This window comes from Thermobia domestica, chromosome 15 (genome assembly GCF_964235325.1).
Source record: "Thermobia domestica chromosome 15, izTheDome1.hap1.1, whole genome shotgun sequence".
Taxonomy (NCBI): Eukaryota; Metazoa; Arthropoda; class Insecta; order Zygentoma; family Lepismatidae; genus Thermobia; species Thermobia domestica.
Window position 1 is genome coordinate 52,369,130 of NC_137468.1, and position 18,747 is coordinate 52,387,876.

At 34.5% G+C, this 18,747-nt stretch overlaps 1 protein-coding gene across 1 annotated transcript in view; it reads left to right on the plus strand.

Annotated features, from left to right (window-relative positions):
• Positions 1-1,704, plus strand: part of LOC145671022 (tRNA wybutosine-synthesizing protein 4-like) — a 49,279-nt gene extending 47,575 nt beyond the window's left edge. The window contains exon 8 of the mRNA XM_081739679.1: positions 1,360-1,704. Coding sequence (XP_081595805.1) covers positions 1,360-1,530 — 171 coding nt within the window. The 3' untranslated portion in view covers positions 1,531-1,704. The remainder of the gene's footprint in view (positions 1-1,359) is intronic.
• Positions 1,705-18,747: the final 17,043 nt, after the last annotated feature.

Consider the following 18,747-nt stretch of genomic DNA (forward strand, 5'->3'; position numbering starts at 1 on the left):
AATTTTCTTCTTGTCTAGTAAGCAAAATTGGACATAGTAGCTAGCGTTCTAATTGAAAAGTTAATACATAAGAAAAACATGTATCTGTAGACCCTATGAAAAAAAAAAAAATCTTGATGCATCCAATTTGAATGACTGCGCAATAGGTATGCAAAAATCATTGTTGATGGCTGTAAACAGAAAGAAAAGATTTAAAAAGCAATCGAACGGTTAGACTGATGAAAGCAAATTTTGAAATTGAAACTGAAAAAAGGAAAAATGTGCTACTGACCAAGAATATTTATACATTATACATTTTCTGTTTTTCAACTTAAATGTAATTTTATTTTTAGGAGTGTCAAAAATTCAGTTGTTACTTTCATTTCGAGTAAATTCATATCAAATCAGCCCATAATGGTTGCTGACAAAATTTATTATTTTTTAAAATCTTGTACACAAAGTTGTACTATGTTTACAAAGTTGAAAACAAGTATTCAATCATTTTTTAGATGTTTAGTTTATGTTTGAGCGGCCATTTTGTATAGGAGCGTAAGTCTATTTTGTACTTTACAAAAGTTTGTGGTAAACGCTATAGCTTCATTATTTTTTCGAGATGTTGATTTCAGATAAAAAAAACATTTGGGTCAGAATACTTGACAAAGTGTTCGATAGTATCCCAAAGTTTTGTTCTGTTGTCAGCCAAACCAAAAGTAACTATATTTGATGAGAGCAAAATAACTTCTGAATGAGCGGGGTAGCTACAATATGTTCTGTTGTTTTGAAGCTTTTAATTTTGTATTAAGTTAAAATAAAATGCATCTAACCACATTTACCAGATTCTAAGCCGATCTATTTTTACTTTTTTTCTTTGGTTTCAAAAAATGTCACTTAGCTTACGATCGGTATTGGTAGGACACTGGTAAAGTAGAAAACATCCTTTATCGACACAATAGGAATACATCCCGAAAATTATCACTAGAAGCCACCACAAGTAAGTTTTTACCATTGTGTAAATTCAGTGTTACCAACTCAGTGGGTTTTCTTCTAATTGCCGTGGATATTAGTTTTTATCAATAAAGAAATGCAAAATGTATATTACTCATGTTTGGATGTAGCAGATATTTTAAGTATTCACAGCAAGAAAAATACATTCTTTTCATAAGAATCATATTATTTTAGCAGAAGTAATTAGTATTAAGACGAAAATGTATTTTTAAGCTTTTGTGTATCATTAATAAATTTCTTTTTTTCTATTTTCGTTTTCGATTTCCGGAGGCTTTGCTTATAATCGAATAAGTTTTACGTGTTCTTATCCAGTTCTGTGTAAGAATTCTTATTTAATTGTTAGCATTATTTTATATGTGTGTTCTTTACTTCTAGCATCAAGATCCTGAGCGACCTATAATGCTACACAACCATGATTGTATCTTGCCAGAAGATAGTGACACTGTTCTTGTTGTTGGTGGAGGTGGAACCTGCTTCTCATTTGGTAGTTCGTTTAATACTGTCATTGTTCAAATAGACTTGAAACAATTTGACGACAGAAATTAAAGTATATACGACATAAGAATACTTTATGGTATGCAAGACTTCAGATCAAGTTTTTATTCATCTGTTTATAATGTATCTGCAGTATTTTTGTGATAATGGATATGATATCAGTGCACATTATATTTTTTTCTGTAAATTTTTAAATTTTATAATCTGTTGCAGTTTTTAATTAAAAAAGAAAAAAACTAAAAAATGAGTCTTGCTATAAATCCTTTGGATAATTTTCCTTTCCTTCCTAGATTTCTGTGCAGGTGCCACGCAAACCTGGAACACAGAGGAGCGAGAGCTAGGAGTTTCTGACTGCTGCTGTTTCATAGGACCTGAAAAAATTAAATTGGAGAAACAGCACAATAAACATTGGTGCCCTCCGTATATAAACAATTGTGCACGCATTGCGGAGACCGCGAAAACCTCATAAGAGCGCATGTAGGGCTCATAAGTTAAGTTAAATGTTAAGATATTACAGGGTAACCCATGTAAATCTGTACCACTTTTATTAACTTTTAATCAAATCACAAGAAATATGTGCAATTATTTCTTAGTTATACAATGAATGTGGGAGAATTACTTGTTTTAACACGTAAACGCAACTAAATTCTAGCTTTATATATGATGTGGATGTGTGCTTTAATGTGTACGAACAGTAGTGTTAACTTTATTCGTAATATTAAAGGTCGCATATTGAATTAATTTATATAACAAATGGCGACATTGAGTTAATGGAAGATGGCGCTACATGTCACATATCTAACACTTTAAACTGCCTTATTTCGGTGACCACAATTTCAAAAAATCTGACTTCCAATATCTCCTGACGTTCTTATGGGGGTTAGGGGGTATCTCCGCATTTTCAACTGATTGCTCTGTGGCGTCACACTTTGCCACTTCTCAGTAAACCGCACAGAGAGAAGAAGCTTGGAGGTAACCTGACTTCGATAAAAGATGGTGACAAACAAGAAAATCGATGGTTTTGCAGGCATATTATTCGTGAATCCGTGACCACTTATACTTCTAACACTTAGTTATTCTTTTCTCCTGTCTTATTCTCTCTCCTTCATTGCTTATTGTGTTTCTCTGCTTTTCTCAGATTTTAAAAAGCACGCTCCTACCTCATACATTGACTACTTCGACATGACTGGAGTATAGGAATTGTGCAAGAATATCGGATGGATCAAGCTATCAGGAAGTTAATATACTTTAGCAAACAGCATAGAATATGACACGACGGCTTCAGTTGCGTTTTCCGGAAGATAGAGAACAGTTTTATCAATGCTGTGAGAAAACTAATTTCTGTAGAGATCGGAACTGATTACACAGAATTGTGGTTTAAGTTATAATCTTCTTTAATCATCAGCTTTTTGCACAAAAAGGGTCCACCTAGAGCCACCATTTTGTAAAATTTTATTGATTTATTTGCATAGATAAACCTTCACCAGATCTAATCGCGTACGAAACAAATTTCAGCTTCGGGGGGAGGAATTTGCGAAGGGTCAAAATGTATGCACGTTTCTCTGTTTCTAAGAACGCCTAGCCTGTGTACAATCAACATTACCTAGTGGTTATGCTGGCTTACGTAGGCTGGAGTAGTTGTTGGGAAATTCTTTAAGGACAGTCTTTATCTTATTTTAACCAGGTTATGAATGAAGAATGGGAGCGACAGATGCTTACAACTAGTAAATTAATAAAATGATTTATGTGAGTCACACTATGACTTGTTAAACTGTATTTTAGGCTTCATGTTATCAACTAGATTATGAAGAAGATTTATTTTCCAGTGCATTCAGCCGCTTGTAGTCTTAAAAGGAAATACGTTTTTCGTTAAACTCCTTGTTAATAAGAAATGTTTTTACATGCAATTGTTGTCTTACATTTTTTTCTTTACGATAACGTGAAATGTCACCCAACTTTATTTTATTTATGTATTCGAGGTATTTATTACGTTGGTGGGAATCTTGAAATAAACTCTTATTCGCCAGAGTTTAATTTTATCCAACTTCTTGATTTAATTTCAAAAGTAAAGAAGTCATTGCGTGAGAAACCTTGTAAAAAATAGAAAAGAAGAGATATAGAGGACATCTTGCTGGTTTTTCGGCGGCTATGCGGCTATACAAACAGCAGCATAGAAAATGATACAAGACTGCTCCCTCTGCCTTATCTAAAGAGTCTTCGTCAATTCATTGCTGCTGTGATGTAATATACTCTTTCTATTCAGAGAGAAATTCGCCTGGAGAGATTTTTGAATCGACTATTACAATACCTTCATCAGATTTACACGTTAACTAAAGGTAAAATAATGTCGAGTTTGAGAACCGTTTCGGAGGAAAGCAGATTTGTTCTCAAAAAGACAGTATTACCTGGAGTATAAACTCAAGAAAAAACGTAAGTTACTACCAGAGCCGGACTGGCCACGTTCGCTACTTGGCGATGGCGGAACGGCCCCGCAGACCTTGCCGTGAGGAAGGGCCGACATGTTCCGGGGGGTGCTTAAAGAGTAGGAGAAAGATGGACAGAGGGGGCCCAAGAATTAGGAGAAAATTTCTAGGGGTCCCAAATACGCGTATTAATGCTTCCCCCCCCCAGAAGAAATCTAAGTTACGGCGCTGCTTTTATGATACATTTACTTGCAATGGCGGAGCATACTATGAGGCTCGGAGGTCGTACCTATCCTGTTTTCTATCATGTTTTCTTTATCTTTGATTTCTTATAAAATAAAGCCAATACTTCAACATTTCGTGGTTGTTGTTTTTTTTTTTTTTTTTTAAACAAAATAGTAGGTTGGAAACACTCCCGAGTCCCTTCCGTCTGAGCCTCACCAGCTCGCTAGACAGGTTTACGGGCTATGCTGCTCAGGGAGCGAAGCTATTGTTGCTGGAGATTGCACACATTGTTGGGAAGGTGCGAAGGCTCACCTCTGGGAGTTTAGTTCTAGCGTTGAAGGCATCTTTCAATGCTAATGTTATAAAATGGTTTCCTTAACACAGAGTAAGAAGTTTTTGTGTAGAATTATGCATTTCTATCACTGATTATTTTAGGTATGTACTTACAGGAGTCTTTCAGAGTAGCGTTTTTTTTTCTCTCTCTCTCTACACGGGACCTTGTCCATAATACCTAAAGCCTGGACTTATTGGCAAAATGCCATAAGTGCCATTACTGCAATTTTCATATTTTTCGGAAAAGTGCAATTTCACAATTTAGAAGCAATTTGTTGCCATTGTTACAGGTTTTCTCTTCCACTACTCTCTATTTACTCATGAATGACAGCATGCCACAGATCTGAGTCGCTCTTATCTAGCCAAGCGATCTCGGTGTCTGATAATAATTGGTCTATTCCCGTTAGAATGTGACATGTGGAGGGGCGGGGATGCTAGTGCGTATTCAGTTCTTGGAATTTTGAAGCAGTGTTCGGTTCTTAGAATGACAATGAAGATGCTTACTTTCAAGAAATAGCCAGGTGGGCAGTTATTGTGAATCTTAGACAATCCACGGTTTGTGCAAACACTATGTTTGCGCAAACACTCGGCCATACACGGTTCAACTGTTTGCACAAACTTCAGTTCAATTTTGAGTTTGATCGCGTAAACATGTCCACTCAGTGGCGGATCCAGAGGGCGATCGCCTCCCCCCAGAAGAGGATACCTTCTTATTTTATATATTTAAATAAAACTCATCCCAGAGTTTGGAACTCTTAAAACTAGCTCTTAAGTAACAGTATTACAACCCACCGCCCCCTCCCAGAAATCCGTCCTGGATCCGCCCCTGTGCCCACTGAAGCAGCTTGTTTAGCGACAGTAATTGCTTCTGCTTTGGAAGCGGAAAAACCAGCAAAACCAAAAAGGAAGATCTTGTACTTGCATTTATCTCTGCGGTATGCAGAACGAAGTGAATTGATTTTATTCCTCACTGACTTTCTATCCGCCTTCTGATCTATTTTACTCACCAATTTCTCGTATGCCGCATTTTTCAGATTCCTGTTTTTATAATATTCGGTCTTTACCTTCTACAGTTCAGGTAAATGTTAATAAAGTTCAATTAATTCTCGCCAGAATTCTTAATTCCCAATCATTGACACCATAGCGCAAGAAATAAGCTTATGTGCCCCAGGCCTTCTACTCGGAAATAAACTCGTGTTTGCACAAACATGCCTATACACGGTCCACGTGATTGCGTAAACATCATGTTCGTGTAAACAATTTTCGAACGAGTTCGATGTAAAAATAAATAAATAAACGTTTGCGCAAACAGTTTATACAGCACCATACACTGTCAAACTTTCCACAAACCGTGGACCGTGTATGGGCCCTATTAGGCGTGCGTGATACAACTGGTATTTATGTGTGTTTCAGTATTTCAAGATGCCGAAAGTTGGTCTTTCTAGGCAGCAGAAGTTGGAAAAAATTTGTGAGTTCGTGCGTACTGTTTTTTCAACAGACAGTTCTGTACTGTTGTGTAAATTATGTGAAACTGTGGTTTCGGCTGAAAAGTGTTATTTTATAAGCACTGCAAAACACAATTCTGCAAGGACATTCAAATCAGCTGGTGAAAAGGTTCAAAATCATCTTGGAACAGTCACGAATCCCGCTTTACGTACTAGCAGTTTTGCGAATGATCTGTGTGAAGCTCTAATTAACGCTGACATTCCTTTATGGAAGTTAGAAAATGTTTCCTTTAGAAACTTTCTCGAGAAATACACAAAACAAAAAGTTCCAAGTGAATCATCTTTGAGAAAGACTTACGTTGATAGCGCGTACAGAAGAGCTATTGACGATATCCATAAAAGTGTCGCTGACAAAAAATATGGATTTCAATTGATGAAACTTGCGACATTGTAGGACGTTCCATTGCCAACGTTGTAATTGGAACTTTGGAAGGGAAGAAGGCACACAAACAGTTTTGATTGCATCAGAAGTTCTGGAAAAAGTAAATGGCATGGCAATTGCACAGGTTTTTATAAAATCACTGAGTTCTGTGGCCAGAATGTGTAAAATACGATAAGGTCCTTCTTTTTGTCACAGACGGAGCTGCATACATGAAAAGTACAGCAAAAGCCCTTAAGGTTCTATTCCCACGTATGCTGCATGTCACCTATCTGGCACTACATAGAATTGCAGAGGAAGTTCGTTCTCATTTTCCTGATGTTGACCTTCATGTGTCAAATGTGAAAAAGGTATTTCTGAAAACTCCCTCGCGAACAAGTGCGTTTCGCGAATTAGCCCCTGAACTTCCGCTTCCACCACAGTCTGTATCAACGAAATGGGGTACATGGATTATAGCTGTTCTCTATTATGCTAACAACTTTAAACCCATCAAAAGAATCATTGATACTTTTGATGAGGATGATGCGTCTTCAATTAAGGTTGCTCAAAATTATCTTAAAAATTCCTTGAAAAAGGACTTAGTCTTCATTGCAACACATTTTACAAAATTACAAAATGCTATTGCCAAGCTTGAAAAAAAAATAACAGACTCTCGCTAGTTCTCTGAAAATCTTCAATGATACTCTCAACGATCTGAGTGTTGTACCTGGTGACAAGAGCGAGTACATTCGGCGTAAGTGTGATCGTGTTGTAAGTGCTAATCCAGATTTGGGAAAATTGAAGGACATCGTTAGTGTTATGGAAGGTGATGCTGATACAACTGTTGACAGTGACATGGATCCTTCCCAAATTACATGTTTCAAGTATGCTCCAGTGACATCTGTAGATGTGAAAAGATCATTTTCACATCTAAAGCGAATTCTTTCTGACAGGAAACAAAGTCTTTCCTTTGAAAATCTTAAAAAAAGATTTTAATAATTTCAGAGAACAAAATTATGAAAAACCTTTCGTAAGTGAAAATAAACTGCTAGTGTAGTGTAAAATGACTTCACTTTAGTATTTCTTGTGCTTTGAATGTTTGTGCTAATGTAACCTCATGTAAATAAACTGTGATAGTGTTTTCAAGTTATTGTTTCGTTGTTACTAATGAAGAATGGCGAATGAATTGTTAGATGTCGTCCCTTCACGGGTTGCGCAAGTTTCCAGAATTGTAAGTGGTAAGTACAAAGTACAAAATTGTAACGGAATTGTGTAATTTTTATATAATAACGTATTTACGATCAAAATATGCTTTTAAAATATGCACAAGCTGTTCAAAAGGAAGAAGAAAATATAAGGAGAAATATATATATATTGTATTGTATTGTATTTATTTTCATCCTTTTTCATACAAATTGTTCACAACGTGAACGTATGAGTTGGACACGTCATAAGAACACTGAATGTGTACATATGTATAGATTTAAATCTACATGCAATATTAAAATAGTATGAATTTATATAAAACAAAAAGGTACAATTTTTCATTATTCTAATTTACATACATCGATATAAAACAACATAACAGTTAATAAAACCTTACATTATAGATATACAAAATATATATATACTTTAAACATTATTTACTACAGGCGAGATATTCTTCTACAGAATAGAAACAGTGCTCGAGTAGGTAGGACTTGACTGCTTTATTGAAACCAGATGTTTTGTTTTTTAAAGTGGAAGGAAGCTTGTTATAAATATTCACTGCCATAGGAAATGTACTATTCTTATGTACTTTTAAACGTGAGGACTCTACATGAAGGTCAGACGCTTGTCTTGTATTATGCATATGAATATCTGAGTTCAACCGGAAGGTGCTTGTATCTATCTGTATATCTTTTCTTACAAATTTTAGAATTTCATATATATATAAACATGGAAGAGGTAAGATTTCAAGAAATTTAAATAGAGGTTTACAAGAAGTTCGAGGTTTACTTCCGGTCATAAACCTTAAAGCTCTCTTTTGTAAAACGAATATGGAATTTAGCAGTGCAGCAGATCCCCAGAATATAATACCATATTTCAATTTAGAATGAAAAAGTCCAAAATAAGTTGTGAGCAGAACATGTTGACCGACACTATTTCGTAAAAGCTTTAACATGTAACAGGTTTGAGCCAATTTACTAGATAATTTTTGAATGTGAATTTTCCAATCTAATGTATCTGACACCCAAAGACCAAGAAATTTGATATCCGGGACGTAATTCAACGTTTTGCCGTTAATTGTTACACAAGGGCGTTTTCTTATCTCGTTTTTTGCTACGTGAAAGCACATGCACGAAGACTTTGTTGTGTTTAGTATTAGTTTATTTCTATCCATCCAGTCACTGATGGCAGACAAGGTGGAATCTACTGCATTACATAACTCAACGTAAGTTTCTCCAGTTACTAATATATTTGTATCGTCAGCATACAGAACAATTTTAGCAGAGTCTAAACATTGTGGCAAATCATTTATATATATTAAAAATAGAATAGGGCCTAAGATGGAACCTTGAGGAACTCCAAATTTTAACTCTTTGGTACCTGAATAATATTTGCTTACTCCCTGAGTGTCTCGAGTTTGACAGTTAATTTCAACAGTTTGCCTTCTGTTGGATATATACGATTTAAACCACTCATAAGCATTTCCCCTAATACCATAATCTTGCAATTTTTTAAGTAAAATTTGATGATCAATTGTATCGAAAGCTTTGCTAAGATCAAGAAATATGCCGGTTGTATATTTCTTAGCGTTTATTGAATTTAAAGCAGAATAGAGAAAAGAGTAAAGAGCAGTTTCAGTAGATTTATTTGATCTAAAGCCATTTTGAGCAGGAGATATTAAGTTAAAATTATTTAGAAAGCTTAAATAGTCTTATAATTTAGACTAATTAGATAATATATAATTTAGACTAATATATATTTAGACTAATTATTAAATAGTCTTATATACATAAGTTTTTCAAAAAGTTTAGAGAAGGTAGACAGACATGATATTGATCTATAGTTCGATGTAAGATCTTTCTTGCCACTTTTATATAAGGGCTTAACAACTCCTAGCTTCAATGCCTCAGGAAAAACGCCACTACTAAATGAATTATTTACTATGAAGCATAAGATATCAGCAATTTCACAAGAGCATTGCTTTATAATTTTATCAGGAACTTCATCATATCCTGAAGAACTCTTATTTGTCATTTTCAGTGTAGTATTTAAGATTTCCTGACTAGTTACTGGGTGCAAGAACAATGATTTTTCGAAAATATCGTTATGTCTACTAACGTATTGTTTGCTAGATAGTTTATTGTTCACGTTATTAGTGATAAGCTTTTCCACTTCATTCGTGAAGTAATCGTTAAAAGCATTTGCAATTTCAGTCGGATTTTTTATAATTTTATTTTGACAAGAAACGCTAGTTATCTTAGAGGAGGGTTTTCGTTCCTCAGATTCTTTCCGAATAATTTGCCATGTAGCTTTCATTTTATTGGAAGCTTTCCCTATGTAAGTATCATTCTCTAACATTTTTGCCTGTTTTATAACCTTATGTAAAACTCGTCTGTACATTTTGTGGTATCGTTTAAACACGGGAGTACGGCACCGTCGGGATAGTTGATGTAAATAGCGCATTTTTTCTAGAGAAACTTTTATTCCAAAAGTCTTCCACTTTGAACTGACATTTACCGATTTATTTATCTTAAATTTTTGTTTAGGAAAAGCAATATTAAAATAATGAGTAAATATGCATAAAAATGAATTAAATTGGTCGTTAACATTACATTCAATATAAACATCTTCCCACGACTCAGTTTTCAACAAGTATCTGAAATATGCCACGTTAGTGGGTGTAAATGAACGCCGTTCGGACCATTCCACGCCCACGTTTCTATTCTTATTAATTATTTCTGTGTAAAAATAAAGGAGTTGAGCATTATGATCAGAATAGCCTAGGTTTAGTACATCAACATGAGATACGAAATCATCACGTGGAATTATAATTTGATCAAGAGCAGAGATTCTTGTTTTGCCTATTCTGGTAGGAGTATTTACGATAGGTTTCAGATTAAATGATGTGCAGAGCGAAATGAGATCTTCTTTTTCTTTGCTATTATTTAGTAAAAAATCAACATTAATATCACCACAAATTACTAACGACTTTTTAGAGGACGACAATTCCGATATAAGCCTTTCTAATTTATTCAAAAAGTCATTGACATTACTGTCTGGCGTGCGATAGAGACAGATAAGTATTAAATTATGATCGCAAAATTCAAGTGCTACAGATTCGAAAGTTTTTTCAACGTTCAATGTAAGGGTATTCCTGAGAATTTTGATACGAAAGTCCTCTTTGACAAATATGGCAATACCGCCATGGGATATATTTTCCCTACAATAGTACGCAGATAGTTTAAAACCTGTGAATGAAATTGTTTCTATTTCTTCTTTATTCAGCCAGTGCTCCGATATACACAAGACATCAGTTTTACTTAATTCATTTTCCAAAATTATTTTTAATTCGATTATTTTATTTCCTAATCCTTGGACGTTGTGATGTAGGATTTGGAGACTGATATTTTTGGACTCACTTACGTCTTCTACTTTTTGATTAGGAACATTACCGGTAGTTATATCTACTGCTTTTAGTAGGGGAGTATTACTTTGGCAACTTACAGTATATACAACATTTAGATCCGAGATACAAGACGGCATACCACAACACACATAACCTATATTACTTTTTTTGTCATAACAATTACAGGAAACTTCTCTATGTTTATTTTGCGGAAGTGAAGTACACGTCAAAAATTTCGTTTTTTTTTTCAGAACTCGTAACCTATATAATTTCTTTTCTGTTATTATGATTGATTGATGTGCTGTTGTGATAGTGATATGACATTATATAGCTTCAAAAACTTAACCAACAAAATAGATAGTGTAATACCGTTAATTACGAAACATTCAATAATAAACATTAGAAGCATAGATGGGTGAAAAAACCTGATGCACAAATCAACACTGATCATAGTGAAGAAGACAAGACAAGATATGACATGTTTCGATGGATTTTGATAAAACAGTAACATAGATTATATAAATATACAAACTGTGGACCTTACGTTATAAATTGGTGGTTTACCGCCTCAGGATTTCAGGAGATTTGTGTGAAGTAAACAATCTCCTAAATAATTAACTCCAGGATTGCAGATTGATTTTAAGGCTACGTAGTGATTTTGCTAAAAACATCAAAACGGAAATATACTTTATTAAGGAGTGGAAGAAAAATTTTCAGAAATATCAAAATGAGTCTTCCTGGTATTGAAAATGCAACTGAATCAAATGGTAATAGGAAATGAACTCCCCTGACCTAGCTGACCTAATTAAACAGCAGATTGGACAACTGAGGCAAGATTTTGGTGAGCGAATGAATCAACAAATGGAACAAATGAAACAACTCGACAGTAAAATCGACATTAACAGTCAACACTTATCAGAACAGATTAATCAGACAAATCAACGAATTGAACAAAGTGACCTTAAAATGGAACAGATTATACGTAGATTTACTGAAGTACAAAATTTCGTTGAAGTAGTAGAAACTATAGTTAATGATCACACTACCCAAATAAGTGAACCTGAACCTTCCACAGAAACTATAGAGAATACAGATCCTAACTTTGCATCAACGAAGAAATATGACATCATTGATTTAAATGTTTGGATGAAATTTGCGGAGTGTTCGCAAAAACATACTGCGGTATTGGTTGGATTAGATTATCCCGACTTCACTCTTCATTCGAATGTTTTTGATTGTCTTACCGATGCTGCGTGTAACGAAGATTTTAGTATGCATCAATATGCGAAATGTTATGGTCATCTTCGTCTAGTGAATGCTATTTGTTGCTTGTATTCACGGTATATTCAACATGATATTAATTCTGGAGATGAAGTCATTGTAATAGAATCGTTTAATGATATATTCACGACAATGGTTCATGTAGCAGGAAGAAAGTTGATTCCAGTATTAATGAAATTCAGAAAGAGAACGTGTGTTCCCACCAGTGCTTGTAGTGATTGGTCGATTGAGTTGGGGCTGTTGAAATGTTCACTCAACGAAAAGACCAAAATGATAATGGTGAACAATCCGATAGTGCTTTTACAGAACGTGATGCAATGCGTTGGCTTCAATCATCTAGGTATGACATTGCAAAATTTTGAAAATCCATCAATGGTGCAATACAGTACTAACTTGAACCAAACTAACCTTAACCGAAACCAAGTTCGAAATATCCATGTGAGATTAAAGTGTGATTCCAATGTAAAAAGTAATGTTAAATTCACGTGTACCGTTAATGTAACCGAATCTAATCTTAGTAGCAACAATAATAGTAATCGTACTACACTTAAGAAGCATGTAATCATTAGATCTAGTTTCCCTCAAATTGGATTTTATAGAAATTTCATAGATGGCAAAAATTCTCAAAATAGGAAACAAAGAACTGTAGAAGTAAATAACGCGCAAGATTATATTCCGGTTTATGACTTTCAATGCAACTTAAACGAATTTGTTGGTCATGTAACTTAAGCTAAAGTTACGGTGTCCGAGAAAACCGTATTCAATTGATTGTTTCATGTCACTGTAAATATCGTTATGATTTTGTTCGTTATTCGTACCTTATTTGAATTCTATGAAGATAATATAAATAAATATCACTGATAAGAATTTCATAATATATAACTATTAGTTTATGTTATGATGTTGATTATCGTGTTTTGTTCTAGATATTGTCGATATTTCATTTATAAATTGTATTTTGTTTGAATATATAATATAGTTGATCCTTTCTCACTTAAGAGAACAATCATACAAATATCATAATAATATCCTTTTCGCAATCTTCTTAGTTTTGCCCAAGAGAATTACAGATTTTGTTAACTTCCAACTTGTAACACGTATCGATGCCTCGAAAGGACTTTAAATTAAACAACTTTTATAACGTTATTTGAATGTACCTTCTATTATCGATGTTTAATTGTATAAAATGAAAGTAATTATAAGAATTAAGATAAATATGAAAATAATATTGATATAAAAGTAAAATATGATATATGATTGTATGAATTGTAATTATTGCATATACAAGGGTCATTCGAAAATTCAAATAATCAATATGTGATATCCAACGGTCCAGGATTTCTTTTTTTATTTTTAAACAAAAAAAGTTTCATTTTTCGGGCGACATTATATAACGGTATTGTGTAATTTTTATATAATAACTTGTATTTACGGGCAAAATGTGCTTTTAAAATATCCGCAAGCTATTCAAAAGGAAGAAGAAGAAAATATAAAAAGAAATAGATATAATTTCTTTTCCGTTATTATGATTAATTGATGTGCTGTTGTGACAGTGATATGACATGTTTTGTAAGTTGTCATAGCAACGAAAAAAAAATATATAATATATAGAGAATCCATCTTGTGAAAATTACATGTGCAATGTGTGTAAATATTTAACTTATTACGTACTACAATAAAAAAGGGTCATATAGAAATGAAGTGTTTCGATGGATTTTGATAAAACAGTAACCTAGATTATACAAATATGCGGACTGTGGGCTATAACGACATATAAAAATATGCAAAACAAGCATTAAGCTCATTACAAACTGGCAGTCTTGGGAAGTAATGTAACGCAAGTAGCGCGTTACTTTTTAAGTAACGTTTCCTAGTAACGCGTTACATTTTTTCCAAAGTAACTGTAACTGTAACGCGTTACAAATTTTTAAGTAACGTACCTAGTTTGCGTTACTTTTTTCGCGTTACATCTCGGATGAGTAACTACAATATATGCATTCTTTTTTTTTTCGGAAACAAATGTTTCTTTCCTGTAAATGAATTTATCAGAATGAAACACTCGAGCATGAACTACGTATGTCAGTGGCCGACAGTCACCGACACACAGAGAAACAGACAAGTTCGTAGTGCCACTTCCTGCTTTTGGAAGATGAGGATAGCCTTAGGGAAATCACATGTACTGATTGCAAGCACTTGGAAGATTTTGTCGTAGATTTTGACAGCTCCAAATCAATACTTTCAGTGAGTGAATTGGAGTGCAATGATACCGGTAGTCTATTTTACTTTGATTGGTGTTGTTTTTATAAAGATGGAAAAACAAAATATTTTACCGTTCGAACATTTGAAAGAATATTTTTTTTTTCTTAAGAGCTGAGGATGATGGTGGACAGAATTTAAAAGTAAAGGGTCTGAAGTGCCCCGGCGCGAAATATTTATCAACAACTAGAATGTCATAATTAACTGTATACAGTAAGGGGTTAATATGAATAAACTGTGTTCTGATGAGCAAGTCTACTTTATTACTAGAAAATAGTTTACTGATGGTATGTAATATTGGAGTTCTTTCAGATCAGTTTGCTTATCCTAGAGTCCCGTTGATTATAGAGTTTGAAACTAGCTTTAAAAAGCATGTATCGATTTTAGATTTACTGGCAACTTTTGATTCACCCCAGTTCATTTGTTCTCATTTTATTAGTTGTAGTATAATGTTTCTCTATATTATGTACTTTTAATTTTACATAACAACATTGTTATTATATAATTAGTTTAGCAAAATAATGATAAGCAACTATTTTTCTAACGCATAGGGATGAGCACGAGTCAAGCTAAAACGGCTCGACTCGAATTCAAGTCGAGTTTCGAGTCCAGTCGAGTTTGATAAATTGCTCGTTCGTTTTAACTCGTCTTGAAATCATGGCCTGATTACACTGGAAAGCGAAAGCCATGAGAAATGTAAGCTAAGCAGTAATATGAAATACTTTTAATGTTGCTCACGAGAGAGGACACTGCTCGCATCTCGTCTCGTCTCGATAGCGAGACTACAAGATATTTTTATAACAAGCTCAGGTCGGCTCGGCTCAACTGAGAAGATGGCTCGAGCCGGCTCGCTTGGGGGTGAACCATCGGCTCGATTCGGCTCAGCTGAGCCGAGGGCTCTAGCTGAGTCGGTTGGGTGACCTGTTGGTTCGGCTCACTTCTTGGTTCGGGTCGATAGTGAATGAGCTGTGAGCCAAGCTGCTCGAGTCGTTGACAATTCTAAACCCGAGCCGAGCAGTTTTGAAGATATTTGGCCAGTGCCCTATAACTTTTAACAGTGTTTGGCTCGAGCCCGAATACTCAACCTAGACCCTCAACCCAAATTCAGAAGCTCGTGAACAATGTCCTTGACTCCTAGACTTCACGACTATCGAGGTTGGCAATCAGCTAGTTTTTTAGTATTCAAATACAAACCGCCTATCTATCATGTTTATATACAGTGTTGTTATAATTAATAATAATAATATAAGTTGTAGTAATAGTAGTGTCATTGATAATAATTATATTGTCTATGTAATATACATGAAGAATGTACTCGATACTACACACCGGATTTGGCTCGACTCGACTCAAAATTCGACCCCAATTCGAGTCGAGTAGGAGAAAATTTTTCGAGCCGAGTTCTCGGGTCGAGCTCAAAAATGTCTGTTTCTAGTCGAATCGAGTTTCAAAGAAAAGGCTCTCGAACTCGCTCGTGCCCATCCGTACGAGTGACGCAGTATGGCATTTTATCAATATTACATTATATGAAAATGTTCATATATCAAGTAAAAATTTGTCCTTGCATTTACATAAAGCGATTCAGAGCGTGCAGTAATAATAATAATAATAATAATAATAATAATAATAATAATAATAATAATAATAATAATAATAATAATAATAATAATAATAATAATAATAATAGCGGGAGTAATAGTAGTACGTAAAATTGAACTAATATTTTTTTCACATAGGCAGGGCCGCCCACAGGGGGGATGTATGGCGCAAGCTGCGCCATTGAGAAAAATTTGGGGGGGGATTTTACTCTAGTTTCGAACTAGCAATTTTACTGTTGGAATAGCATTAAAACACGATTTTGAGAAGCTAATTTTCAAAAAATTTCCGGGGTGAACCCCCGTACCCCCTGCTTCGATACTCGATGAATGAAGTACTGCGCAAGTAGCCGTATGAAAGGAAAGGTTGGTTCGTTTTAAGAGAGAAGGGCCACGGGAGGGATGAAGGGCGCAAGTTGTGCCATCGAGAAAAAAATTGGGGGGAATAAAAAAATTGGGGAAGAATTTTACTCTAATATCGAATAAGTAATTTTGCTGTCGTCAGAATAACATTGGAACACGATGCGATTTTTTTTTAAATCTCGAGAATGAATCCCCCTACCTCCTGCTTAGAAACTCTATGAATGAAGTACCGCGCAAGTTGCTATATGAAAGGATGGGATGGTCGGTTTATCGCTTTGTGTAGGTAATTTACCGATTTTCTGCTGGGAGCATTTATTTATTTCTTAATTATACCATGTACGACACTTAATAAGTAATGCTGTTCAATTGCTACATGATGTATAATAAATGAATTAATGATAATATTTTGTATAGTTTTCTGTTTGTGCGATTACATTTTCCAGGGCCTGTGGTAAACTGAAAACCAGCTCAAAAGTGGCATCACTGTGTACAATAGAGACTTTCCGTGAGAGGTCGCTCCAGTAGTATTCTATATATTCAACTCCACGTATTGTACAGAGTGAAGCCAGCTAGGCAGTTGTTCGTTTTTCGCAGATTCTGGAAAATGTAATCACACATTCACACACATAAACTATAGAAAATATGATCGTTCATCATACATCAAGTAGTAGGGCCTAACAGAATATTGTTACGTATTATATGTCGTCCATAATAAATAAATAAATAAATGTCAACGTAACCGAACAATAGAACGGTTAAAATAGCCTGGTACTGCGGTTCTCTCATATAATTTTATACTGCGTGAAATGACATCAACAAAACGACCTCAGCACGCATGAATTAAAGTGGAGAGAGAATGTTTCAGCAGACGTGTTGTTTGCTTTGTTTGTTGTAATCTAGAATTTTGATTGATTTAATTATGCCTCGAAAACTGAAAAGATTGTTGAAATATAAATGCTTAGAGGTCATGTATAATACGGTGCATCGACAGGACAAATGGGCAGAACATTGCAAAAAGAGACACGCTTACAAGTTTAAAAATAATATACACATAAAGTACAAAGTTATAGCAGTGAAAGAAGGTGATAAGCCATGGACACCCTACATGGAATCTTATGAAGTGACATCATCAAGTTCTACGAAATCAACTAAAGAAAGGTAAATAATTTTTAATATATTTTCTCATATCCATTATGGGCTTGTGTATAGCCCGCTCCCCGCAGTTCATTTGGTATTTCACAGGTCGAAAAAAACAAGTATGAGCGGCCTTAAAAAGAAGTGAAATCACAAAAATGAGCGCCAAGTTCTGGTGAACAACAGTTACAAACACTCAAGGAATCACTTTCAAATTTAGATTTGAAACTTGCCTATGTTGTCTGTTGAAAATTATAAAGAAGTTTGACAAAATTGTGAGCTAGTGGTAACCATACAGACAACAGCCAAGTTTCAAATCTAAATTTGAAGTGAGCCAGTGAGTGTTTGTAACTGTTGTCCACCAGAACTTGGCGCCTATTATTGTGATTTCAATTCTTTTTAAAGCCACTCGTACTTGGCTCTTTTACAGGAATGTTTTTTGTTGGATATCACTTCTTTTTGTAGGCTAATTTCGAGCATAACATTTTCTTTTTGTATCAAACTCAATAACTTGTAACTTGCGTCTTACTTTTCATGTACAAGGGAATTATATCAATATTTTGCAAAGAAAAAAATAATATTACTAATTGTAAAAAAAGAATACCTGTGCCATACACAGTGTGTAGAAGTTTTTATACCCTTCAATATCCTTATAGAACATATTTAGTATTGTACACTACCAAGACTACTAATAAAAGTAATGCCATCTTTATAATTACTACTGCCCCTACTACTACTACAAGCATTCTATAATACTACTACAGGAAATAAAAACAACAACAAAATAACAATTACTAGTACTATAAAAACTACTGCTACACTGGGCAATTGTTTTTAGAGGACTTGAGTTTTGAGGAGGGAAAAGATAATTAGTTTTTGGGGGGAATGCGCCATCAGCTTTGGGGGGGATGGGCACCCCTGCACATAGGCCTATCTAAAGTTTCGGACCTAAAAGTAACGCGTTACTTTCGAAGTAAAGTAACAGTTACTTTTTTGGGGCAAGTAACGCGTTACATTTTAAGAGAAAGTAAAGTAACTTGTAACGCGTTACATTTTTACAAGTAATTTACCCAACACTGCAAACTGGTGTTTTCTATAGTTACACACATTTAGTAGTTGTTATAAAATGAAACATTTTATTCGGTTAGTAAACGAATTATAACCTATTATAGCTTTTACA